The sequence below is a fragment of the Ambystoma mexicanum genome, chromosome 10 (assembly GCF_040938575.1).
Source record: "Ambystoma mexicanum isolate Mex_15411 chromosome 10, UKY_AmexF1_1, whole genome shotgun sequence".
Classification (NCBI taxonomy): domain Eukaryota; kingdom Metazoa; phylum Chordata; class Amphibia; order Caudata; family Ambystomatidae; genus Ambystoma; species Ambystoma mexicanum.
Window position 1 is genome coordinate 689,221,728 of NC_090932.1, and position 21,902 is coordinate 689,243,629.

General features: G+C 45.3%; 1 protein-coding gene across 1 annotated transcript in view; it reads right to left on the minus strand.

The window, feature by feature from the left end:
- Positions 1 to 21,902, minus strand: part of RASA2 (RAS p21 protein activator 2) — a 1,321,178-nt gene that overhangs the window by 967,790 nt on the left and 331,486 nt on the right. The window contains exon 3 of the mRNA XM_069618287.1: positions 18,032 to 18,135. Within this exon, the coding sequence (XP_069474388.1) occupies positions 18,032 to 18,135 (104 nt within the window). The remainder of the gene's footprint in view (positions 1 to 18,031; positions 18,136 to 21,902) is intronic.

The following is a 21,902-nucleotide window of genomic DNA, read 5'->3' on the forward strand; positions in this document are numbered from 1 at the left end:
GCATGGGGCATCTAGTTTTACGGGATGTAGCAAAAAGGTCAACCAGGGGAGAACCCGAGAACCAGAAGCCTCTCATAAGAGGCTTGTGACATTATGCTGAGCGAGTCTGTTCCAATGGCGAGTGAGCCAGCCATGTAACTGGTTAGAGGAAAAATACATAGTGATCTAGCCCAATGCCAAAGCAGGAAAGTGAGGTTGCACAATCAGGATGACCTGATCCCCAACCCTTACTTAGTTACATAATGCATGTCCATTGTGTTGTGTTGTGAAGAGTCAGAAAAATCGCCTTTAGTTCCAGTACATTGATATGTATCTTCTCTTGGGAGTTCAATAATTTGCAAATCTGCAGATGAGCTATAGTTGTATCCCATCCCCAAAGGGAGGCATCCATCGTCATGGATCCAGTAATTTCTGGGGAATGAAAGAACCCACACGGAAAGGTTGGAAGCCTGGGTCCACCGTCGGAGGACCTCTAGTGCAGTAATGGGGATGAGGCTGAGAATCCAGGTTCCAGTGCTTGGCCAATTGCAGCTATACCTGTCTTATGTGGAGCCTAGCATAGGTCACCAACAGGTCACCAACAGGACACCAAGCTACATAAGCCTTGGAGTATCTGGAACAGCACTGGAGTGGAATGCAGAGCTGGGAAGTGGCCTGCATCCCGTCCTCCCGAAAGAAGGCCTTGCACATCTGAGTGTTCCATATGTAGCCTATGAATACAGGACCATGGGTGGACTCTAGTAAAGACGTATTCCATTTATTGGAGAGTCCCAGAGACAAAGCCAAGTGCAAGTTCCTTTTCATGGCCCAATGAAGGCGGGAATGGGAGGGAGCCCTCACAAGCCAGTCCTCCACATAGGATTCCTAATGTATACACTTTACTTTACTTTTATTGTTTTAGTTCGACAAAATAGTCATAAAAGCAGTTTACAGAAAAGTAAAAAAAAACACATTAGTTACATCGCTTAGCTCATAATTACTCCACTAAAATTAAACAATCAGTGCTTTACCTTAAAACCAAATAAAAACAGATCAACATTATACCGACAATAGCATTGTTCAGCAATTTAACCTTCCTCATATACATTTTTCTTGCCCAGCTCAGATAACTTGTAGTGGCAAGCACAGCCTCCTTATCCGAGGCGTCCAGGCAAATTGCCATAGCACCAGCTAGGGACCTACATCCACGGCTTAAGAACAGAGGCTTCAGGGAGCGCTTCCTCAGAGGAATGGTGGCCAGACAGAGTAACAAATGGTGTTGTACCGTCTCTTCAGACACACCACAAAGGATACACGACGCAGAAACAGCAATATTCCATTTATGCTGAAATACAGCATTCAGCAAGATTCCAATATGGAACTTTAAATATAATGCTCTTTCCTACCTGGGCGAGACATAGTCCAGGTATTCTTCGCAGCCCGCCCGCGTCTTTATTGAAAGATATCCGGCCGGTTGCTCAGAAGCCGTGGATCTTCCCTGGATGTCCTTCCGCGCCTTTGCCCCTGCTGCGCTCTTGATTACTTCCTTTGCAACCGGTGTGATGATTGAGGGATTTGACCAGTAATCCTCCAAACCCAGATATACTTTCACATGGGCTGCTCACTTTAAGGAGCTGTCCCCCCTGCTGGGACAAAACATCTGTAACTGCCTCCTTGTATTTACGAAGGTGAGGATTAGACCAGAGGCGAGCCCAGTAAAGGACCGGGCGTAACTTACAGGTCATCTCAAACCCCTCCAATCCAGTTTCCAAAAGCACTGGGATGTTCAGGCCGCAGTGGGCAACCCAAGGTTATGCTTCAGAAATGTCTCAGTCACTGAAAGGGACCTGGTCTCCATGTGCCCCCAGAGTTCCACCCCAAACAATGCTGCCTGACGTGCTTGTGCTCAGTAGGCCTCCAGCGAGACCCGCACTGCACCATTCCCATGTTCGTTGGTGAATCTAGTGAGGGCCCCACTATATCTAGCCAAGGTGAGGTTGGCCTTCTTAACCTGCATGTTTCAACTGCATGATGCCATAACTAGATAACCATAGGACTGAACCTGCTCAATTGTCGATCATGGAATGGAATGACCCCACCTCGTCCGGTGGGGAGGCCCTGGGCTACGGGGACCCGCGGCCCACTCCAACGATATCGTCATCCGTTGTCATGGCCGTATCCATCCCCATACCAGTGTCTGGGTCTGCAGGGCTTGAGGGGGCCCCACATTGATGTGGAGGCTGAAATGGGGGTATCAGATGGCACTTCCTCTTCTTAGTCTGCAGGTGGTCAGGGGTCTGAGGGACCATTGGAACAGGCCTGTGTGGCATCCTCTTCTGGATCTCTGGCACCAAGTTGTGAAGGGTTTATAGGATGTGCAGGAACACATTTCCCGGTGGAACTGGCGTGATCGGAACACTAGGCCCCGCGCTGTTGCCGTTGTCCTCTTCCATGTCCTTGCGGACCCGGTGTAGGGACTCCAGGTCCTCATCGTTTGTGGACGAAATTCCCATGGCTTGGGCCACGACCTGGGACTGACCCGGGGTCTCCTTGCCCCCCCCACACCTTTTCCACCCTGAGGGGCTGGATCTGTGTTCTGGGACATTGTCCCCTTCTCCGGTTTGCCGGCAGACCTTGTCAGTCACCACAACGACCTCGCACCTCGGAGGGAGGGATACCTTCAGCTCTGTAGGGGCTATCTTCTCTGGGTCAGCCCCTTTAGCTTTCGAGAGAGCAGCAACCACAGCTCCATCATCGACAAAGACTTATCCTGTGCCGCCTGGGCCTTCTTGGGCAACTCGACCTTCTCCTCTATCCGCAGCTTCTCTGGCGTCTCCCGCAGGTTGTCCTGGTTGGACGACTTTCACTTCGAGGAGGAGCTCGATTGCTGGCTGGCAATGAAGGCGGAAGGTAATGCTGGATCACGCCCTGTCTGCCGTGGGACGCGCTTCCGCAGCGACCCGGACTTGCAGTGCTTGGCCTGATCTTGGGCTCCCATGGATGAGGTGCCCCCACAGGACTTAGAAGACTGCTCCTCGGACCAACCGGCCTTGGATGAGGCATGCCCCTGCTCGGAACACGGGGCAGAGGCCTTGGCGTTCAGCCACGCCGCCAGTCTACTGTGCCGGTCCTTTGTCATCTTCTTGGAGAAGCCGCAACATATCTCGCAATCTCCTTCCTTGTGGTCCAGATGCAGGCATTAGCAGCATTGCAAGTGCTTGTCCTCCAAAAACACATTTCACATCAATTTCCACATCCACCTCCAATAGGTTGTCCTTCTATGTACGTAAAAAATTAGCAGTGGCAAGGAATTTACAATGAATTGCCGAAACTTTCGTATTTAAGGTATTTAATGGTTCAATATATTCAAAGTCATCTGATGTTAAGACTCTTAATTGGGGAATAGAATGGAACCTGATCAGAAATTCTGTTTGTGTTAACCAATCATGATCGTTCTTTTGGTAAAGATTCTTAATTACACAAATACGGTTGTTGCTCATGACTGGCTTCTGCCCCTCGTTCATCTGTCCTGACTTTAATGAGGTCTCAAGGTAGGGGGATCAATCTAGAATTGTTCGGGGTTGATGAGATGTTTTCTACTGATTCGTAATTTAGCATAATCGAAGATTCAGGTGGTATTTCTTCTATTTCAGGTAGATCTTTATCTTTCTCCGGAATAAGCCAACTTGTGAGGCATCCTTCTCTTTATTGCCTGTGCTGCTTTTTTCCTGGCTTTTTTTGTGTTTTTGAGCACAGGGTCACCCTCAGCCGGTAAACCGGTTGCTGCAACTAGTCTTTTCTTTCTTACCGCCCCTTTGGCCAAACGCTGCTGTTTATGTGAAAAGAAAATCTCAGTATTGTTGGTCACATTCGGGTCTACTTCCAACGGTGGAGAGGGGTCTTTGATCATCCGGGTCTACTTCCAACGGTGGAGAGGGGTCTTTGATCATCCGAATAGCTTCAGACAAGTTACTCTCAGCGTCCTCGCTTCCTACACTTTCTCTTCTATGCTTGGTGCTGCCAAGTTGATTGTATTTTCTAAAATACAGCGACAAAGTTTGAGTAAAATTTTCAGTGCAAACTGCACTGAAGCCATAGTGGATTGCATCTCAGCCAAGGTATTCGTATCTGAAATGGAGCTCATATTGGATTCCGCTTCTATAGTTTCTGACTGTCTTGCCAAATCAGGAGACATAGATAGCCTCTCCGGAATAATCACCGGTGGTGGAGGTGTTTTCAATGTCACGTTGCATTCCTTCTCTACAGTCGAACTGATTAAGACAGATATCTATGATCTTTAGACAGAGAGGCAGAGCTCCAATAGTGAGTTTTTGTCAATCATTAACACTGAAGAGTTGTCTTGCACCACACTTACATTCTTTTTGGACCCTCTCTCTTTTTCAAGAATATCCGGGATATGCTCAGGAGAAGCACTGCGTGGAAAAAAAAATGTGTATTAGTGCCATTGCTCATTGGTATTTGCTGTTTATGTTTATTGTTTGCATCGCCTTTTTTCATCTTCTCAGTAGCTGCCTTGGACTGCCTATTGCGCAAATAATATTTATTTTGCGCAGGTTTTCGTCGGGGTGACATTCAGCTTCTATGAAAATTGCTGGTATTACGTTTATTACTTTCCAAAAAACGTGCTTGTATTCAAGCCCGAGAGGTCTTTAGCAGTTGACAATACAGCAATATCCACTGTAGAAAAGCTGAATCAAAAGGTAAATGCCCAGTTCCTTGTTCTTGACCAATGGTTACCGCTATTAGCAAGAATGGACTACTGGTTACCACAAAGCTTTTTGTCCATCAGAGAAAAACTATCCAGCCACACCTGCACTATGAGTTACAGTAGATCACTCACTGAGATTCACTACTGACCACCTCCGACAGTTTTCTCTATTGATGGTTATTACTCGTCAACCTCTCAGCGAGTCTTCATCCACTCTTAAATTTAGAGGGACTTATGCACGAGAGATAGGCAGTCTCTTTTACTGTCGGGGTTTAGTATAAATTCCTGTGGCACTGAACAATATATTTGGTTCTGCCCTGCCACCCCAGGCTATGTTGGTAGTGACAGAAGGGAGAGAAAGCTGGGGATGCGGGATCAAAGAGTCGTAACTCTGCAGTCTCCCGCTAAGGTGCACTCCACCCCAGCAAATCTCCAGCCACCGAGTCTCCAGACAAGCTATTAGACCCTTCTTTCAGCTGGCCAGAGTATATGCATACTGATGGAACCGACTTTTCCCTTACACTCCGTTAGATCACAAAACAGTCACCACTATAGCATAGCAGTGGGGGGGTCAAGTAGGGCGAGGATGGTGAAGCACCTGGACCAAAGCAAATTCACTACTTTTGCCCTAGCGCGTGTATTGGGGTTGTCTTTAATTTAGAGGGTCATTAACTGCCCGCAGCCACTCAGCGATGGGTGCGGGGAGCCGCTGGCCACAACCCACCTCACTCGTGCAAGGATTCTTCTCTGCCGAGCGCCACTCAACAGGGGGGGGGGGGAGATTGCTGGCTGTAGCCCACCTCGCTCTTACAGGCTGAATTCTTGGGCACACGCGGACAGCGTCCCCCTTCCCACACGGCTCAACGTCTCCTGCAACTTACGGGTCAAAGTCACAGGTTAGAGGGTCTGGCAAAAGTGCTCCAGTAAGCCGGGTCTCAGGCTCCGAGCAACGTGTCAGCTCCAAACGGGCGTCGGCAGTAGTGGCTAGAGTAAAGGACCTCACCAGTCGCTCCAACAGACCACGCCAGACGCACCAGATCGCAGGATCAAGCTGCATAGAGCACTGAGCACAGCCGCTTCCGATTCAGCCTCAGCCTCAGCACAACACATTTCGAAACCCGCACTTGGTGCAGGACTTGAAGAAGGACCTTCATTCCTTCTTCTCATCCATCATAGTCAGAGGGCGCGAAGTAGGCCTGAAGGCCTTCTGGAAACTTTGCTGAACTTCATCAACAATGGATCCCTGCTGTCGGCAGATGGAGAGAAGAGCGCACAGGCTCTTTTGGAACAAAAATAGAACCTTTTTCTGCAAAAAACACGAAAAAAACAGAGGTAGCTCGCAGCGCAAACTCGAGGACTCCCAACACTGAGGCGTGCAGCAAAAAGTGGATTGTGGCTGCCAGAGGAGGGCTTAGGGAAAGGACCATAACTGGATGGGAACAGTATGACCCAGAGCACAGTGATTGGTTTATGGAAAAATTCAGTTCATAAGTGAAAGTGAAACGGTTTCTTTTACCGAGGATTCCCAGCCTGACGACGGGGAATATTCATGAGCATGTGAATCCATGCCAGACCTCAAGCTGAAGAAACTATTATATCTCTGTCAACACTAATTCCGTTAGAGTCCACATTGTTTTATGAATTGAGGACTGTGATCTTGCAGTAGTTTTGTGGAGGGAAGGTACAAAGGTTGAGCGCGGGACCACCTGACAACCCTTTGATCGAGGTGGGTACGCAATACCAGCCTTTTTTGGATATTACCTAGTATCCCAAGTATCATACACCAATTATTCATTTACAGAGGATGTTCTACTGCCGCACCTGGATATTGAAGGTTACAGTAGGGTCTGGTTTGCTCTCAATATGTTAGTTTCCAGAACATACACTGGGCATGGCAAAATATTGGAAACATTTTGCCCAATGACACTTCTCCCCCCTTCCAACTGCACACATGATATACCCCGGATATGACTTTTCTCTGGACCCCAGCACTCGCATGCATGGCAGTTATTTGGTATAGAACAGTAGGATCATTTACTCCTTGATGATGAATTATCTTCACTACATGCACTGATTCCCCAATCTCCAGGGTCCTCCCATGTAATGGTTTCATGCTACAGATCACCTAAATCTGGCGTGAAAGGAGTGATGCCCCCCCAAGCCATCAGTCACCTGTGCAATGGTTTTTGGTACTAGTGGAAAAAGACTACATTTACAAAAAGTAGACCTGTTTTTTGATCTGAAGCTCTCCAGCAGTTCAATAGAGATCTGAGTAACCCACTAGAAGATGAACCATGGACCCATCTATGTGCTCTTCACTATGAATATTTCACGTTTCCCCAAACTGTGTCTAAACACAATATAAATTATGTATACAGGCTGTTATAAACCTCTGCTGCATGCTATGGACAACACGTGTCCATGTTGTGGCACTGCCCTGGAATTTTTCTACCACCTGGCACGTGAAAGTAAATGGGTCCAAGTGTTCTGTAAAGATTTACTCCATAGACAAAGTGATATAACGGATACTAGGATTCTTCCCTCATCGATTGGCTGTCTTCTGAGGCTGTTCATTGGGGCTTCTAAACTATACTCTAAGTGTATTAGACTGCCATTTCTTGCTTGACACAGGCTTTCCTTGTATTGGATGCAAATGGTGCCCACTGAGGAAAAGGACTAGTTTCAAGATTGTGTATATGCAAATGAGATGGAGTAGGATGTACAGAGTCTGTAGACACCTGAATTTTGCCTGCATGACATCGGGATGGGATTTCATGCTCCTCTCTTCCCGTACAAGCAGACAGTACTGTTGGCAGGAAGAACTGACTCCACGATATATGAACTTACTGTGTGCAAATGTATATGTTTTCATATATCCAGTTTATATATTCATGCGCTATATCTATGATGGCTGTTTATCAGAATAAGATCTGGAAGCTTGGGCGTGGGAAGGAACTGCTCTCTAGTCAGTTAATATACTGTAGGTGTGTTCAAAGAATTATGGCTGCATCAGGTTATTCTCTTCAGAATTCCATTTAGTTTGATTTTTTATATCTTATTACAATGGTCAAAACACTAGTTTAAAAATGAAAAACTGTAGGCCTTTTCAAACGATTTGTGTATTTTCGCTGTCAAGAAATGAGTGTTGGGGTTTCTCGGAGTTTGAATTTGCTTGACACTAGGAAATGACAAAAGATGCACCACTCATTTTACACCAGATTATAAACTTGCGAGAAGTCTGTGCGAGGAAGCTGTGACTGTCACAGGAATTAAAGGAGGTTGTCTTCCAGATCCCTAATCAAGGCCAAGAGCATTCAGTTGAACTTTCAGTCGCAATGGCCACCACATTGGGAAAACGGATGGCAAGCCCCTGCCAGCCTCCTCTACCATATTAGACTAATGTACACTTGGATAGACAAGTCATTAATCCGAAGCATTGAAAAGGGATTACACCAGGAATGATGCAATTATATTCTTTGATGCTGTAACCCAACAACCATGCCTTCCTTCTTTGGAAAATGAATGTTCACAGTCTTCAAAAGTTTTTTTCATGTTTGTATTTCAATTTTATTATGCAAGTATTATCGAAGACTGCAATTGTTGTATTGCAGAGGCCGAAGCGTGTTTGGGGATGCTTGTGGTCTCATGCAGAAGGAATGTGACCTAGCAGTTTGGGCTGGACAGCCGCTTTGGGATGGGACCAAGCCTGACTTTCATATGGTCTTTCCCTTTTCTGTAATGGATTGGCAGGCAAAGAATGATGGTCTGGAGGATTGCCCAGAGCAATTGCCAAAGGTTTAAGATGAATTCCAAGCCTTCCAGTCATCACCTCTTTGGAGTGTTTTCCCCTGACATAAGGTTTTGTAATATTTCCAGGATCTGTGTAAAAGGAATTCCACCAACAAGGGTGGATAGCTACACAAGCAAAGCTTTGGTCCGACGTGAGAGCAGCCTGCACTTCACAAGCTTGCACTCTGTGGCCGCCTTTCATCCTTCCAAGGTCGACTAAACAAGAACCATACAACTAGAGTATTAATCATACCTGCTATTACAGTACTTGAAAGTTGGAGGGGTCTGGCATTGGGTGCTATATAAGAACACAATACTATTACTAGTATTGTAAGAGTAACTTCTTCACTAAGATATTCAAGACATATGTTGGCTCTGTGCAGTTTTTCACATGGAGAAGTTGCTGCTATTTTGGAACAATGCTTGGAACCAAATGCTTCCATGGCCAATGGTTTGGCAACTAGCTAAGAATTGGATAAGGAACCATACACCCTTTCAACCTCTGTTTAGTGGGCTAAAACGTAAAATGATACAAAACACTATTTCTTGGGACGGGTCAGAAATGACAGGTGGACACAAAGTGGTAGTGTTTTCAGCATCAGACATCTTTATTAAAATAAAAGGGTTGGATAAAAGGCCTCTTGTTCCCTATATTAAGGAGAGTTTCCTTACTAGGAAACTAAAAATCAGTCTGTGGCTCGTTGTCAAAATGATATACACTGTCCTTGTGTCCGAAACATTAATCTGGGCCTCACATTAGAAGTGAGCAACTAAGAGTGTAAGGAAAACGTCTCTGATTCAGGCTTGGCAAAAGGGTTTAAAAACAAGTAAATAAATCACAATAAACTAATCTTTGGATCCAGAGGGGTGTTGCCTTCCAGAGGATGGCAAAAGTGTCTCCTTCAAATAATGACCCCTTAAAGATAGCAAAAGTGTCTCTTTCAAACAATAGTTCCTTTAAAATGGTTAAAGTATCTCTTTTAAAAACAATAACTTCTTACCGTGCCAGGAAGCCTTTATTATGTTGATCAGATCGCCTGGTATACTCTCCTGTCAGGTATCTTCCCACAATTTCTGTGTCCTCTGTGTATTTCAAATGGATTACCTAGTATACACTCCTGTCAGGAATCCCTTTCTGGGGTCTGCAGATCCCCTGGTACGCTTTTCCGCCAGGTATCTTCTCCCCAAATGCTTACTGCCTGATGTGCTTCCTTCACAAGGGCAGCTTCTTTTTAATGTTCTCATTGTCTTTCAGCATAGCATATTCCTTCACTGTATATACTTTCTTGGCTTGCGGTACTACTTGTTCCAACTTTCCCCACATTGACATGTCATATATGGAGATTTGTTCAAGTTTTGTCTTCCAAGTCCTTCACTAGCATTCATTGGCTTGTGGCAATACTTGCTCCAACCATCCCCACATTGACATCTCATACATGAGGATTTGGGCAAATTCTGTCTTTGTTTTCTACTTGGTTGATATTGAGAACAAGTTCTTAATGGCCCACATGCCTGTCGGTACACCCCGGGGTCCACAACATCTCAATGCCTCCGACATGTGGCACGTTGCAGCAGTGAAGCCTTCACCTTGGGATGGCGTTCACCGCTATGGAGACCTTCTCTCAGAGTTCCTGCTGGTTGTTAAGCCTGCTGCTTCTGGACTCAACCGCTCTTCCGGTGTGAGATACTCAAGTAGGCTAGAATACTTGAGAATTCCCTCTAGGCGAGATTGTTTCTTCGACGGCGTGCAGCCAAGAAAATGGCCGCCGCTCATTTGCTTGGCCGTTGCCTAGTATCTGGCCGATGTCTCCGACTGGCTGATGCCACACATATCCGTGCCCAGCCCCCACCAGAAGGCGTGAGCTGGCCTTCCTCAGAAGGCACTCATTAAAAGGCACAGGCCTGTCTGCGCCTGTCCGCGGCGAACCACACAGGATCGTACATCGTACTGGACCACGACTCGCAAAATGTAAGCAAAATCACATTTGCCTCTCTGTCGTGATATCTAATACGCCATTGTAACATTGTCTGTGCTGTGACACTCAGGACCGCGCTGCACTGTCCAGCGATTGCTCACCACTAACATTGGTATCTACTATAATCCACCTCCACCTCCAGTGTCACACTGCTACGTCCAAGAATGCAAATCGCCTCTCCTACCCAGCTATCATTACAATGCCTCCTTATTGGTAATTTATTGACAATAAGCCGCTAGCCCTACTGTAATATTGTGATTCATATTGTGCCCAATACTCAGTGCACCGCGCCATTTCTACTACTAGTGCCAAATGTTTATCGTGCTCAGTGCACCTCGCCTGCCATCTACTAGTCTTAGCATGTAGCTATTGGCCCTCTACCTGCCCACTAAACTACCCAAGCCTTAGCCCACTTGACCACACACCACTGCTTATACCAAGCCCTGGACTCACCCCATATTGACCTTAGCTATGAAAGCGTGGATTCTTCTGGCTACGTTTCCCTTGTGCGTGGTCCCAGACATTACTCCATGCACAGGTAACCAATTACTGCCATTCAGAAATGGTCTCACAAGACTGGCACGCCCTAGACACCACCCTATACCATGTCCAACACCCTTCCTACAATCCACAGCACCTTACCCAATCAAACCAGATCTGGCTCATGACCTCAGTTTCACCATAAGACCTAATACAGATCACACATCACTCAGATCACACATCACTCAACCCATCAGCTGACCACCTGCCCCTCACTAAGTCAGTTCTATATAAGACCACCAACCCTCTTGTTGGTATCAAGGAGGACCCTTCGCCTGAGATCACATACTAAACTACACCATGGTCAGCACACCCCCATCGATAAAACACTGAAAGCACCTAATGACTAAGAAGAACTCTAGCTCAACCATTACTGCAACACCCAATAGAACTAGTATGACTTCTCATTCTCAAACGCCTAAGACTGCCACCACAGTCGACCCAAAGCCACCCACCAGCATCGAAAGCGCCCTCATCAATGCCCGCTCACTAGGAGCTCATGCTATTGAAATTCACGATCTTATCACTGAACACAATCTAGACCTATTAATAATCACAGAGACCCAGCTTCACCAAGCTTCTGGACCTCACCTTTCTCTAGCCATACACCCAAAACAACCACAACATACTCAGAGCTGATAGAACCCACGCCACAGGAGGTGGCGTAGCCATTATAGTTAAGAGCAACCTTCAACTTAGACCTATTCCCATTGAAAAAATCTCAGGCTACGAACTACTGGTAGTTAAACTCTTCATTAACGCTAAGACCATAGTCAACATTGTAGTGATATACAGAACTCCCAGTTCCAATTGTCACTCCGAGACTGATATCCCACTCCTTCGTAATATCCTGCATCAAACCCAATGCCAAATGCATTATCCTTGGGGACTTTAATCTTGGGTTCAATGATGAACAAGATCACAAAGCTGCAACCCTACACATCGCACTCAAAGACATGAACTTCACCCAACTGGTAAAGGCACCCACACATATCAAGGGCAGAATCCTGGACTGGATACTGTCACTTAACACCAACATAATCATAGAGTATCACCCCCCTCGACTGGACGGACCACTCCTGCATAGAGTTCACCCTCATGAATGAGGAAACCTGCCTTCGCAAACCCAACATAATATACACCTTTGAAGCCAGAAATCCCCGGAAGCTCACAACAGAGAACCTTACGCCAACCTTGCTCAAAATTCATGAAACCAACCAAGTCATAAGTAACGATCCAAATGTCACAGCGGATCACTACCACAAATGCCTCACCCTCACTATTAATGAAGTAGTACCTCTCTCCACTAAAACACGTCGCTCCGACAAAAAGAATCACTTCTGATTTAACAAAGAACTAGTCACTTTGAGAAGAACTAAGCATGCCCTTGAACACGCGGATACCAAACACCCCACCCCTGAATCCGCCAAAGCATTCAAGGAAGCTAACAAAATATACAAAACTGCCATCATCTCCCACAAAGCCAACGCATATAACACTCGCATCAGCAATGCCGCATCAGACTCCAAAGAACTCTTCTCGATTCTCAGAGAATTAGAAAATCCCACTCCCATCATGACCCCCCAAACTCCAGTAAAGAATGGTGCACCACCATTCAAGATGCACTCTCTGCAAAAATTGGCCTACTACAAAATAAAATCTCCACCAAACGATCGGTCTTAGCAAACAAAAACACCCTTAGCCCAAACCCCCCCCCCCCACCACCACCTTGGAAAATCCCAAACCCTTATTTCATTTTACCCCAGTCACCCAGGAACTGGTGTCCAATGCTATTTCCAAACTAAAAGCCACCAACTGCAAAGGAGATAGTGTACCAGCAAACTTGTGAAAGCCTGTGCAACCACACTCACCCCTACCATTACCAACTTAATTAATTCCTCTTTCAACACCAATACAGTCGCAGCCAATATCAAAGAAGCTTGGGTCACCCCACTTCTAACAAAACCTACACTGGATCCCTCAGTTCCCACCAATTATCTGCCCATAACAACGGTCCCCTTTTCCTGCAAACTCAGACAAAATAGCATACACACACGTACAATCACACCTTGAACAGAACCAACTCCTAGGTACCAGACAATCAGGCTTTAGGCTGAATCACAGCACAGAAACAGCCCTCCTGGATCTTAAAATCCAAATGGACACCATCAGAGATTCAGGGAAACTTTGTATTCTCCCGTTACTAGACCTCTCTGCAGCATTTGACCTAGTGGATCATGATAAGCTGTGCACATCTTTAGTCAATGACTTCAACTTCTCCAATGACGCTACTCTGTGGATAAAATCATTCCTCGCGAACACACTTCCAGAGTGGCCATAGACAAGGAAGCTGCCGATCCCATACCAGTACCCATAGGAGTTCCCCAGGGCTCATACCTCTCCCCTACACTCTATAACGCATATATAAAACTCCTTTTCTCTTCAGTAGACGATATGAGTGTCATCTATTCCAATTTTGCAGATGACACCCAGATCCTCATCCCTCTCTCAGAGAATTACGACCAAGACACTCTAACCATTGATAAAATATACACCATCACCCAAAACTGGATGGCACTGAACAGCTTCTGTCTCAATGATGAGAAGACTGAGGTTCTCATCGTGGGATCACCAACTAAAATAGCAACCCTCCACGTAAACTATACATCTATCAACATTGACGGCACTCTGATGCCAGTCCTCAAGCAAGTAAAAACGATAGGCGTCTATATTAACGCCAACCTCACCATGAACAAATATATCAGCACCCTGTCATCCTCCACGGCCTATACATCAAAATTGATCGCACTAAGCCGACAATTCCTGACGCCGACCAACTGCCTTACCCTGGCTAGCGCCCTAATACTATCGAAGTTGGACTATTGCAACGTTCTGTTACTAGGGACGTCGAACATCAACCTCAGCAAATTAGAACTATTGCAAAATAAAGCTTTAAGGTTAGCTCTAGGGGTAAAAAAAGTGCAAGCACATTTCTAAGATCAGGAAGGATGCCCACTGGCTTCCCATTAAAGCCAGAATCATCTTTAAAACGCTCTGCATTGCGCATAAATGTATGGCCAAAAAAGATCCCATTTATCTGCATAATACCCTACAGAAAAAATAAAATAGCAGAACTCTGAGATCCATTGATAATCATCTCCTAGTGTCATCCCACTTTAACAAAACCAGAGCAGGAGGCAGCAGCTTGAAAGTCCTTGCTCCGAAGCTCTGGAACTCCCTCCCCATCATCATCAAAAAAGAGACTTCTTTCTGTGGCTTCAAGAAGCAGCTAAAGACATGGCTCTTCAACCAGTACTAGTACACTGTCTGATCGTCGCCCCTAGTGCAACGCCTACCGGCCAACCTGTATTTATTTAGTTTCACTGTATGTATTATGCTTGTAACCAATGACTGCATGCATTCTCTTTCAAAAGTAGATGTTAACCTTGCACTGTAGGTCTTATTCTTATAACCAACGTCTGTAATCTTATCTTAAATGTATGAGCAACCGCCAAGATGTCCGAACCACGCCGTGATACCCCAGGGCCTGGGTGTGTAACAAATGAAAAAAAAAAAAAAATAATAAAAATTGCCAGGTCTGGATCATAAGTAGACAGCCTTGTATGGGCCTCCTCAAAGAGGGTGAGCTTCCCTATAACATACCACCCTGTCCGAGCCAATCGGATATGGGCAGGGCGGTGGTTCACTTGGAAGAGCAAAGATACCACCAGGTATCCACCAGCATGAAGGTGCAGTGAATAGATGTTAAAGGGATGACCAAGTGTACGTGGTAGAAACAACTCTTTATAGCAAATATTCCTTGATGGAATGTCCGGTTTGAGATGGTAGCCAAACTTCCAAAAGGTTTTAGAGAGGTAGGGCAAAAGGGTAGTTAATTTGGTTAATAGGGACCATATTTCCCAGACGGAACGAGGGCGCCCTAAGGGAAAGCAAAGAGGCAATGAAAACAGCAAGGGGTTCAAAGCACTCGAGTAAATAATGGATAATCCGTAGAAGTCCGTAGAAGCATATAATGGGTCAAAAACCAGGTTTAACAGCAAAGCAGTAGGTACAAATCCAGTAACAAATTCATAGTATAAAATAGGTCAAAAGCCAGGTAAATCAGCAAATAGGTAACACAAGAGAAAAAGGAAGAGTGGAATTACCAGAGCAAAGGTCGAGAGTTTTCAGAAATCAATTCAGCAGAGCCGAATGCGGGAACCAGCCTAGAACGTTGAGGGTTAAAGAAACAAGGAAACTAAGAAACTTCAATCAGAAGCGCCAGCATCATGGCGCAGGTCGCAGAGGACTGTCTCCGTAGCAACCAATTGTAGGCAGGATGGGGGTGCAACGCGTTCCGAGGACCGGACTGCTTGAGAGCGCAATGATCACGAAGGTGCCATGGCAACCGCCAGACGCGTCCTGTGGTCACGTGTTTGCCGTGTGTAAAACACACAGCAGCGGCTGCGAGCGACTGGCACGGGAACCGTGACAGCCGGTAGCTTTGGTGGTGCTGCTGCTGCCGGTTCCCCAGCAAGCCTCTTACGGGGCCTGCAGTGTGTTCTGTAGCCTTGCCCCACCCTGGTAAGCACTGCTTACAAGTGGCAGGCTGAAAGCACAGGGTTTCTCCAGCATGGTCCGTTCCGTTGCTGCTGCCTTCTCCCGCGGTTCTGCTTCCTTCTTTCGTTCAGCATCTCTGTTCCTCCAATGCGGACATATTTTTAAATGTCCCGTATAGTTGGACAACATTTCAACTAGCCTGCATGTTCAGGTTAGTGTTTCCTTTGACCCATATTAAATCCTTCTTCCTCGTCTCAGTACTTGAAGCTTTATGGGAGTTGGAATTTATAGGACTTCTAAAGTGATTTTGTTTAGGATTTTTGGTTAACACAAAAACATCAGACAGGGGATGTTATGTGTGTGTTACGTACATATGAGGGGTGAATGGTATTCTGCCTAGAATGTGTAACAGGAAGGAATTTTAGGGTTTTGCAACTAGAGGGATTTGTATAGTGACAACAGGCCATCAGGAATTTAGGAATTATAAGGCCTTCTTCATTTGGAAAGGAAGAATACTGCATCCCTCCCGATGAGGTCACCACATTTCCCCGACATCCATCTCCTCCCATGTGATCCTCCCTCATAATACCACCCCCAGGGTCAGGATAGGGTTGCGGCTGCCGTCCCCTGGACACATGGAGGAGATCTGTGGCTGGGGATTAGTGATGACTGCACAGGATTCATTACATTCTTCAATACATGGTGACAAGATGGCAAAAGTCTCCATACCTAGGCCAATGACTGGGCTGTTCAGTGGACAGCCGACATGCACCACATCCGGATAATGAATACTTCCAGAGATATGCCACGGGTAGGTAATAAACTTTGGCAACAAGTAGCAAAAAGGGTTGACACCAGGAATGCCACAATCATATTCTTTGTTGCCAGCTTGGGATGCACCTGTCTTCCTTATTCGGAAAAAGGCTGCAAAAGGTTTGTAACAATGTTTTCTGCTGTTCCGGTGGTTACCAAGTAAATATTGTGGTGATTCTTGGGTGTTTATTTTATTGTTTAAGCGTGGACTTAGTTGGAGAGCAGCAGAACGCTGTGTAGGGTTGGCTAGCCAGCGTTTGGGGTGCTGTCTTAACAGTAGCACAGCATTGTGAGTTGCGGTCTGTGCATTTACTGGGATTATTCCTTGGTCAGATGTTGAACAAACCACGTTTTGAGAGATTTACAAAATTGGAGAATTGTCAGGACACTCTGAGCCGATCCCGGGATCGAGTTACAGAAAGAGAGTATGTGACAAGAGAAGGGTTGTTTGCGGGTTTTCCCTTTGCAGAGTTGTGGTACAGGCTGGTTGGTTGATTTGCTGTGTGAGGATGGAGTGCCACGAGATAAGTGGAGCTTAGCCTCCAGGTAGAATAGTGTGCCACTTGTGACTGCTTTGTAGATGATCCATGCAGTCTTGAACAGTATCCTGGTTTTGAGAGGAAGTTTCATAGCAAAGTTCTTGAATGATTTGAGGAGGACCATGGCATTCCCTGTGGCAGCGAAGTTTGCTTCTAGCACATTGACTGGGAAGGTTTTGAAAATATGAGGTGCTAAGTGAGGGGTCATCTACCCTGACCTTTGGTGTGCTATGGTTGAGTGGGTGATGGACAGTGGGATGTTGGCGTGGTCAGATCATGCCAGATCTGCGCAGGTGATAAGGGAAGATGATGTACAGACTAGGTCAAGGTTGTTGCCTTTGTTGTGAGTGGGGGAGCGCACAATCCGCTTAAGACCCATGGATCTGATCAGTGCAAAAAGTGTGCTTGGAGTGTGGTTGTCAGCGTGAGACTCAGGGACGTTAAGATCTGCGTGCAAGACATTATTAGTGTTTGCTAATAATTAGAAAGTTGATGTCATCTTATCCTCTGTAATCTTTCAGCTATATTTGCAATTTGACTGTGTACAAGAGGCGGCATTACAACCAAATAGGGTTGGACGATATGAACCAAATGTAATCTCATATTTTTGGGTTGAATGTCGATTTACAATATATATCTCGATATTGTTTATGTGGGTTAAATGTTCAGTTGTAAGCCAACTACATGTGAGATGCCAACAGTAATAATACTGAACAGTAAATGCAAAACACAACTCTAACATTGTCAGTTAACCTCACTCTAAAATTGCAATTGAGTCAAAAGGGCATCATCTCAACAATAATGGCAATACTAACAAACACAATGCACATAAGATATACATCCCTCTATGCACTGAAGTAGGCATTAAGTGACATTTTGTCATATCTATTTGTGATAGACCACACGTAACTACAACCAGCAATATTTTAAACAGTTTGAATTCTTTTTTATTCTGGAAAAACAGGCACAAAACTCACAGTGAAATCGGTTGTAAAGTTTCTCATTTTCCACACAAAATAAAAAAAAGAGGCTCCAGAGACTGATATTGCAATAAACCCATTGTGACGCAGTGGTATAAACTGAGCAGAAAAGGCTAACTTCCTTACCTATACGGAGGTCTCTTTGTAGTACACTTTTATCGAAAACATAAAAAGATAGGAACTGGAAGTTTCTTGGAATGTCGAAGAAAAAATCCTCCCCATAAAACGGACTGAAAAAAAGAAGACAAAAATGGGATTCAGTTTGACACGAGAATTTTATATAACTGAAAGTTAAAATGAAATACACGTGTTAATAATGAGGGACTACTGCTGCCTAATATTTCAGGAAGTGAGTCTCCCATACAATTCTAGTATTTAAAGTGGGATCTGAGCTAAGTGTCCTGGGGCAGATGTACGAGCAAAGCAAACATTTAGAAAAGGTACCAGGCAATAGTGTTCAATTTTGTATAGTGACCAGGTCTACTGTGTTGTGCAGTATTGCCATCGTAAGGTGGTAATGACATAATATGCCCAGTTACTTACTTCATTCGTCAGCTACTATCATTATATGAGCTATGAAGGTATCCACACCCAACAGCAGGTCTTGCAATTACATGCCAAAGTACATGCGGATATAGAGCAATGTTTGCAATCAATTGTCTATATTCTCGCATTATACAACAGGTAATGCCATCAAATTCCAGGTACGGTTCCATGTAATTTCATCGACAGTAAATTGCTTCCTGGTAATTTACTACAAAGCAATTGTAATGTTACTTCACATTTTTTATTTTGGGTGTTTCTCCCCCATGCCTCCCTTGCCCTTCATTACTACCCCTTCCTTAAATACCTATATTGTTCCAAGTAATTCCACAGTAATTGCTTGGTAGTAAATTAGCACAAAGTAATTGCTGTCAATGAATGAACGGGATACCTCAGGTACATGCATTATGTTGCAGGATTTGCCTTTAAATACCAAGATACTCAAACACATTTCTAGGGATGGCATTGTGTGCCCAAAGGTTCAAAACATTTGACAGCTATTGCAATCATACGACCAAGCACTCACATCATTTGCCCACAATCAGCCTAGTCTGCGCCAGATCTAGACAGGAATGTGATTATTAGCATATATGATTCTCAGCATGCACCACACTTAGAATTCTTAACCTAGCTTGCGTCGCATCTAGACAGAAATGTGATTAGCATATGCCACACTTAGATGGAATCTCAGAAATGTGATTATTAGCATATATGATTCTCAGCATGCACCACACTTAGAATTCTTAACCTAACTTGCGTCGCATCTAGATAGAAATGTGACTGTTAGCATGTGCCACACTTAGAATTATGAACCTAGTTTGTGTCAAATCTAGATAGCAGGTGCCGCACCTAGATGGAATCCCACAATTGCAAGGACAGCAATGCCAACTAACCAACCAACTAACAATTCCATCCATCAGCATTCACCTCTCAAACTATAACCAAACAAAACCACAAGCCTAAAACGCAGCAATCCGCACAAACTTCACAACAATGCAACAACAAAACAAACCACACAACGGACCCACCGGGCTGAGGCTGTCAACAGCACATCACTGCTCTCTTGCACTTTTCCTGCTTCCTCCCACTAACTCAACCTCCCCTCCTCTTTCAGAGCCGTCAGAGCGCCAAGGGACCACTACGGTGGTGATAGTGCGCGGTACAAATGTCCTTTAACATTAACAATAGGCATGGAAAACCTAGGAACGAATGCCATTTTCTAGCTCTTGCAATCAAATATCTAGGTGCTGCACTAGTTGCTAGGATTGGCCATCTCATGCCCCGGAACCTTCACCACTTGCCTGATTTGTATATCATATTCCCAAGTCCTCACACCATTTACCAGGTTGTGCAGTCCTTTGCATAGGTACTTGCAGTATAGGCCAGGATTTGCAAGGCAACAGCCCCATCATGTCCACTCCTCAACATAATCCCAGGTATGCGGGCAGGCTGCCGGATTCAGGCAAGCATGCTGCTGGGGACGAACTTACTGCCAGATCATGTGATCCAATATTTTAAAACATGTGCAACCCAAAACAAAAATTCTGCAATGAGCCGGGACACCCTCTATTGCTTAGCAGTGATGGAAACAAGAATCTTTCGTATATTTGGAAGCCTTTGATGGCCAACATCAAATGTGATTTGCATGAACTGCCTAGGCTCTGAAGTGTAGGAGGTTTGCCGACATCTACATTACATCCAAGTGGCAGCTGGCACTGTACCCCGCTATCCACGTGAAGAGACACAAGCAGGACTTGAACATTATATCTACCCTAAGTAAACCCTACCATGGAAAGACTACCAGGTAGCAGTGTTAGGCAAAGTATGGCTGTAGTACCCTTTGGGACTACTACACACAACTAGGGCTACAAATGTAAGCAAAAACCAACCTTTGGTATAAGTCTGTACTACACAGTTTTGGTCGCGGAACTGAGCAGCCAAGCTTATCTAAAATGTGATTGTAGACCTCTGTGTAGCATCATTACAGCTCACAAGTTTTCAAATAAACTCCAACACTCAAGGTTTCTTTGATAAATACCTATTAATTTATCTGTCAGTTATAAAACATTCATAAGAAGGAGGCAATTATATATCACACACAAGTACACCGCAACACTATGTCAGAAATACTTTTCAAGAGGAGTAAAAGGCAAAGATCATTAGAACATGAAAGGTTACAGTTATTTTTATACAGTGCTAATATTTAGAGTTCAGCAGAAGATTCCATTCAATTCAATAGGATAGGCCAATGTCAATGGGCTAAAGTCTTGGATAGGATAAAGCTGTTCAGGTAGAATAACGGAAAAGTCTCTGCAAAAGTTCTTAGGAATAGTTTGTAGCAAGAAGAATCATATGTTGGGTCACAAGATGATTAGGCCTGTGATTTGGGAACGTTTCAAGCACTTTCACTGTGAGAGGTAAGTACAATCAGTCTGATTTTACAGTACCTTTATAAATGAGGAAAAAGATGTAGCTGATGACCTCAGTTCCTGCAGATCTCGCTGTTACTGGGCCTCAGTCATAGGCACAAGAGGGACGACGTCGGGGGACTCCTGCACTGCACTGAAACTGGTCAAAAATCTTGCAACTGGCAAATCTTCAATTCCGGTAGCTGTAGTCAAGCACACAAGCTGGTGTCCCTCTCCCTGGTTATTCGATTTCCTGCAGCACTCTGAAGAAAATACAACCAGCTCCGAGATTGGTATCCAGCTGGCTTAGTGTCGAGTTGATTGGTCCCACCAACTCAAAGGGAGAAGTTGTCCTTGTAGGGCTTCTCTGTTGAGATGAACTTGGCAATTCGGACCTGCAGCAGGGCTTCACCGGGCAAACCAATGGTCCAGGAGTTGCAGCAGCCGTCCTCTTCAAGCTCGTCATCGGTTCTTTCATTCCAGTGGTTGACTCTGCCTTCCAAGCCAAGAGACTTGCCTATTATTCAGTTCTCCCATTCATTCCAGCCTAGCTGTCACTCACCGAGCAGGTTGGCTGTCCTTGCCGGCCAGTCAGCCAGCCAATCAACACAGAGTGCATTTGGGTCTCCTAGGAGACTAAGCACAGGGAGTTCGGGCACCTCCCTCACTTCCTGCCCACCACAGACACTTGGGCACCAGAGGCTGTCTTCACCCCTGAAGCCAGCCAAAGGACGAAGGAACCAAGGGACCAAACCTAGCTTGGCATGCAGAAACAAACTCTAGAAGGACCTTTCCAAAAACAAGTGGCGAAAAAAGAAGACCGGGACCCGTTTTTACAGAGGAGGCTCAGATGCCATCTTGAAAAACATGGCTCCTTTAACGCTATCGGTCGAGAAAAATCATGGTAGTTTGTTGTAAAACCACTGCCACCATCCATTCTGAGAGGAAAGGGTAGCATTTGACTGCTACATGAGTATCTATACACAGGGGATACTAAGTAACCCCTCCAGCACTCTATTGTAAGATAGGGTGTGCTGGGTCTAGGA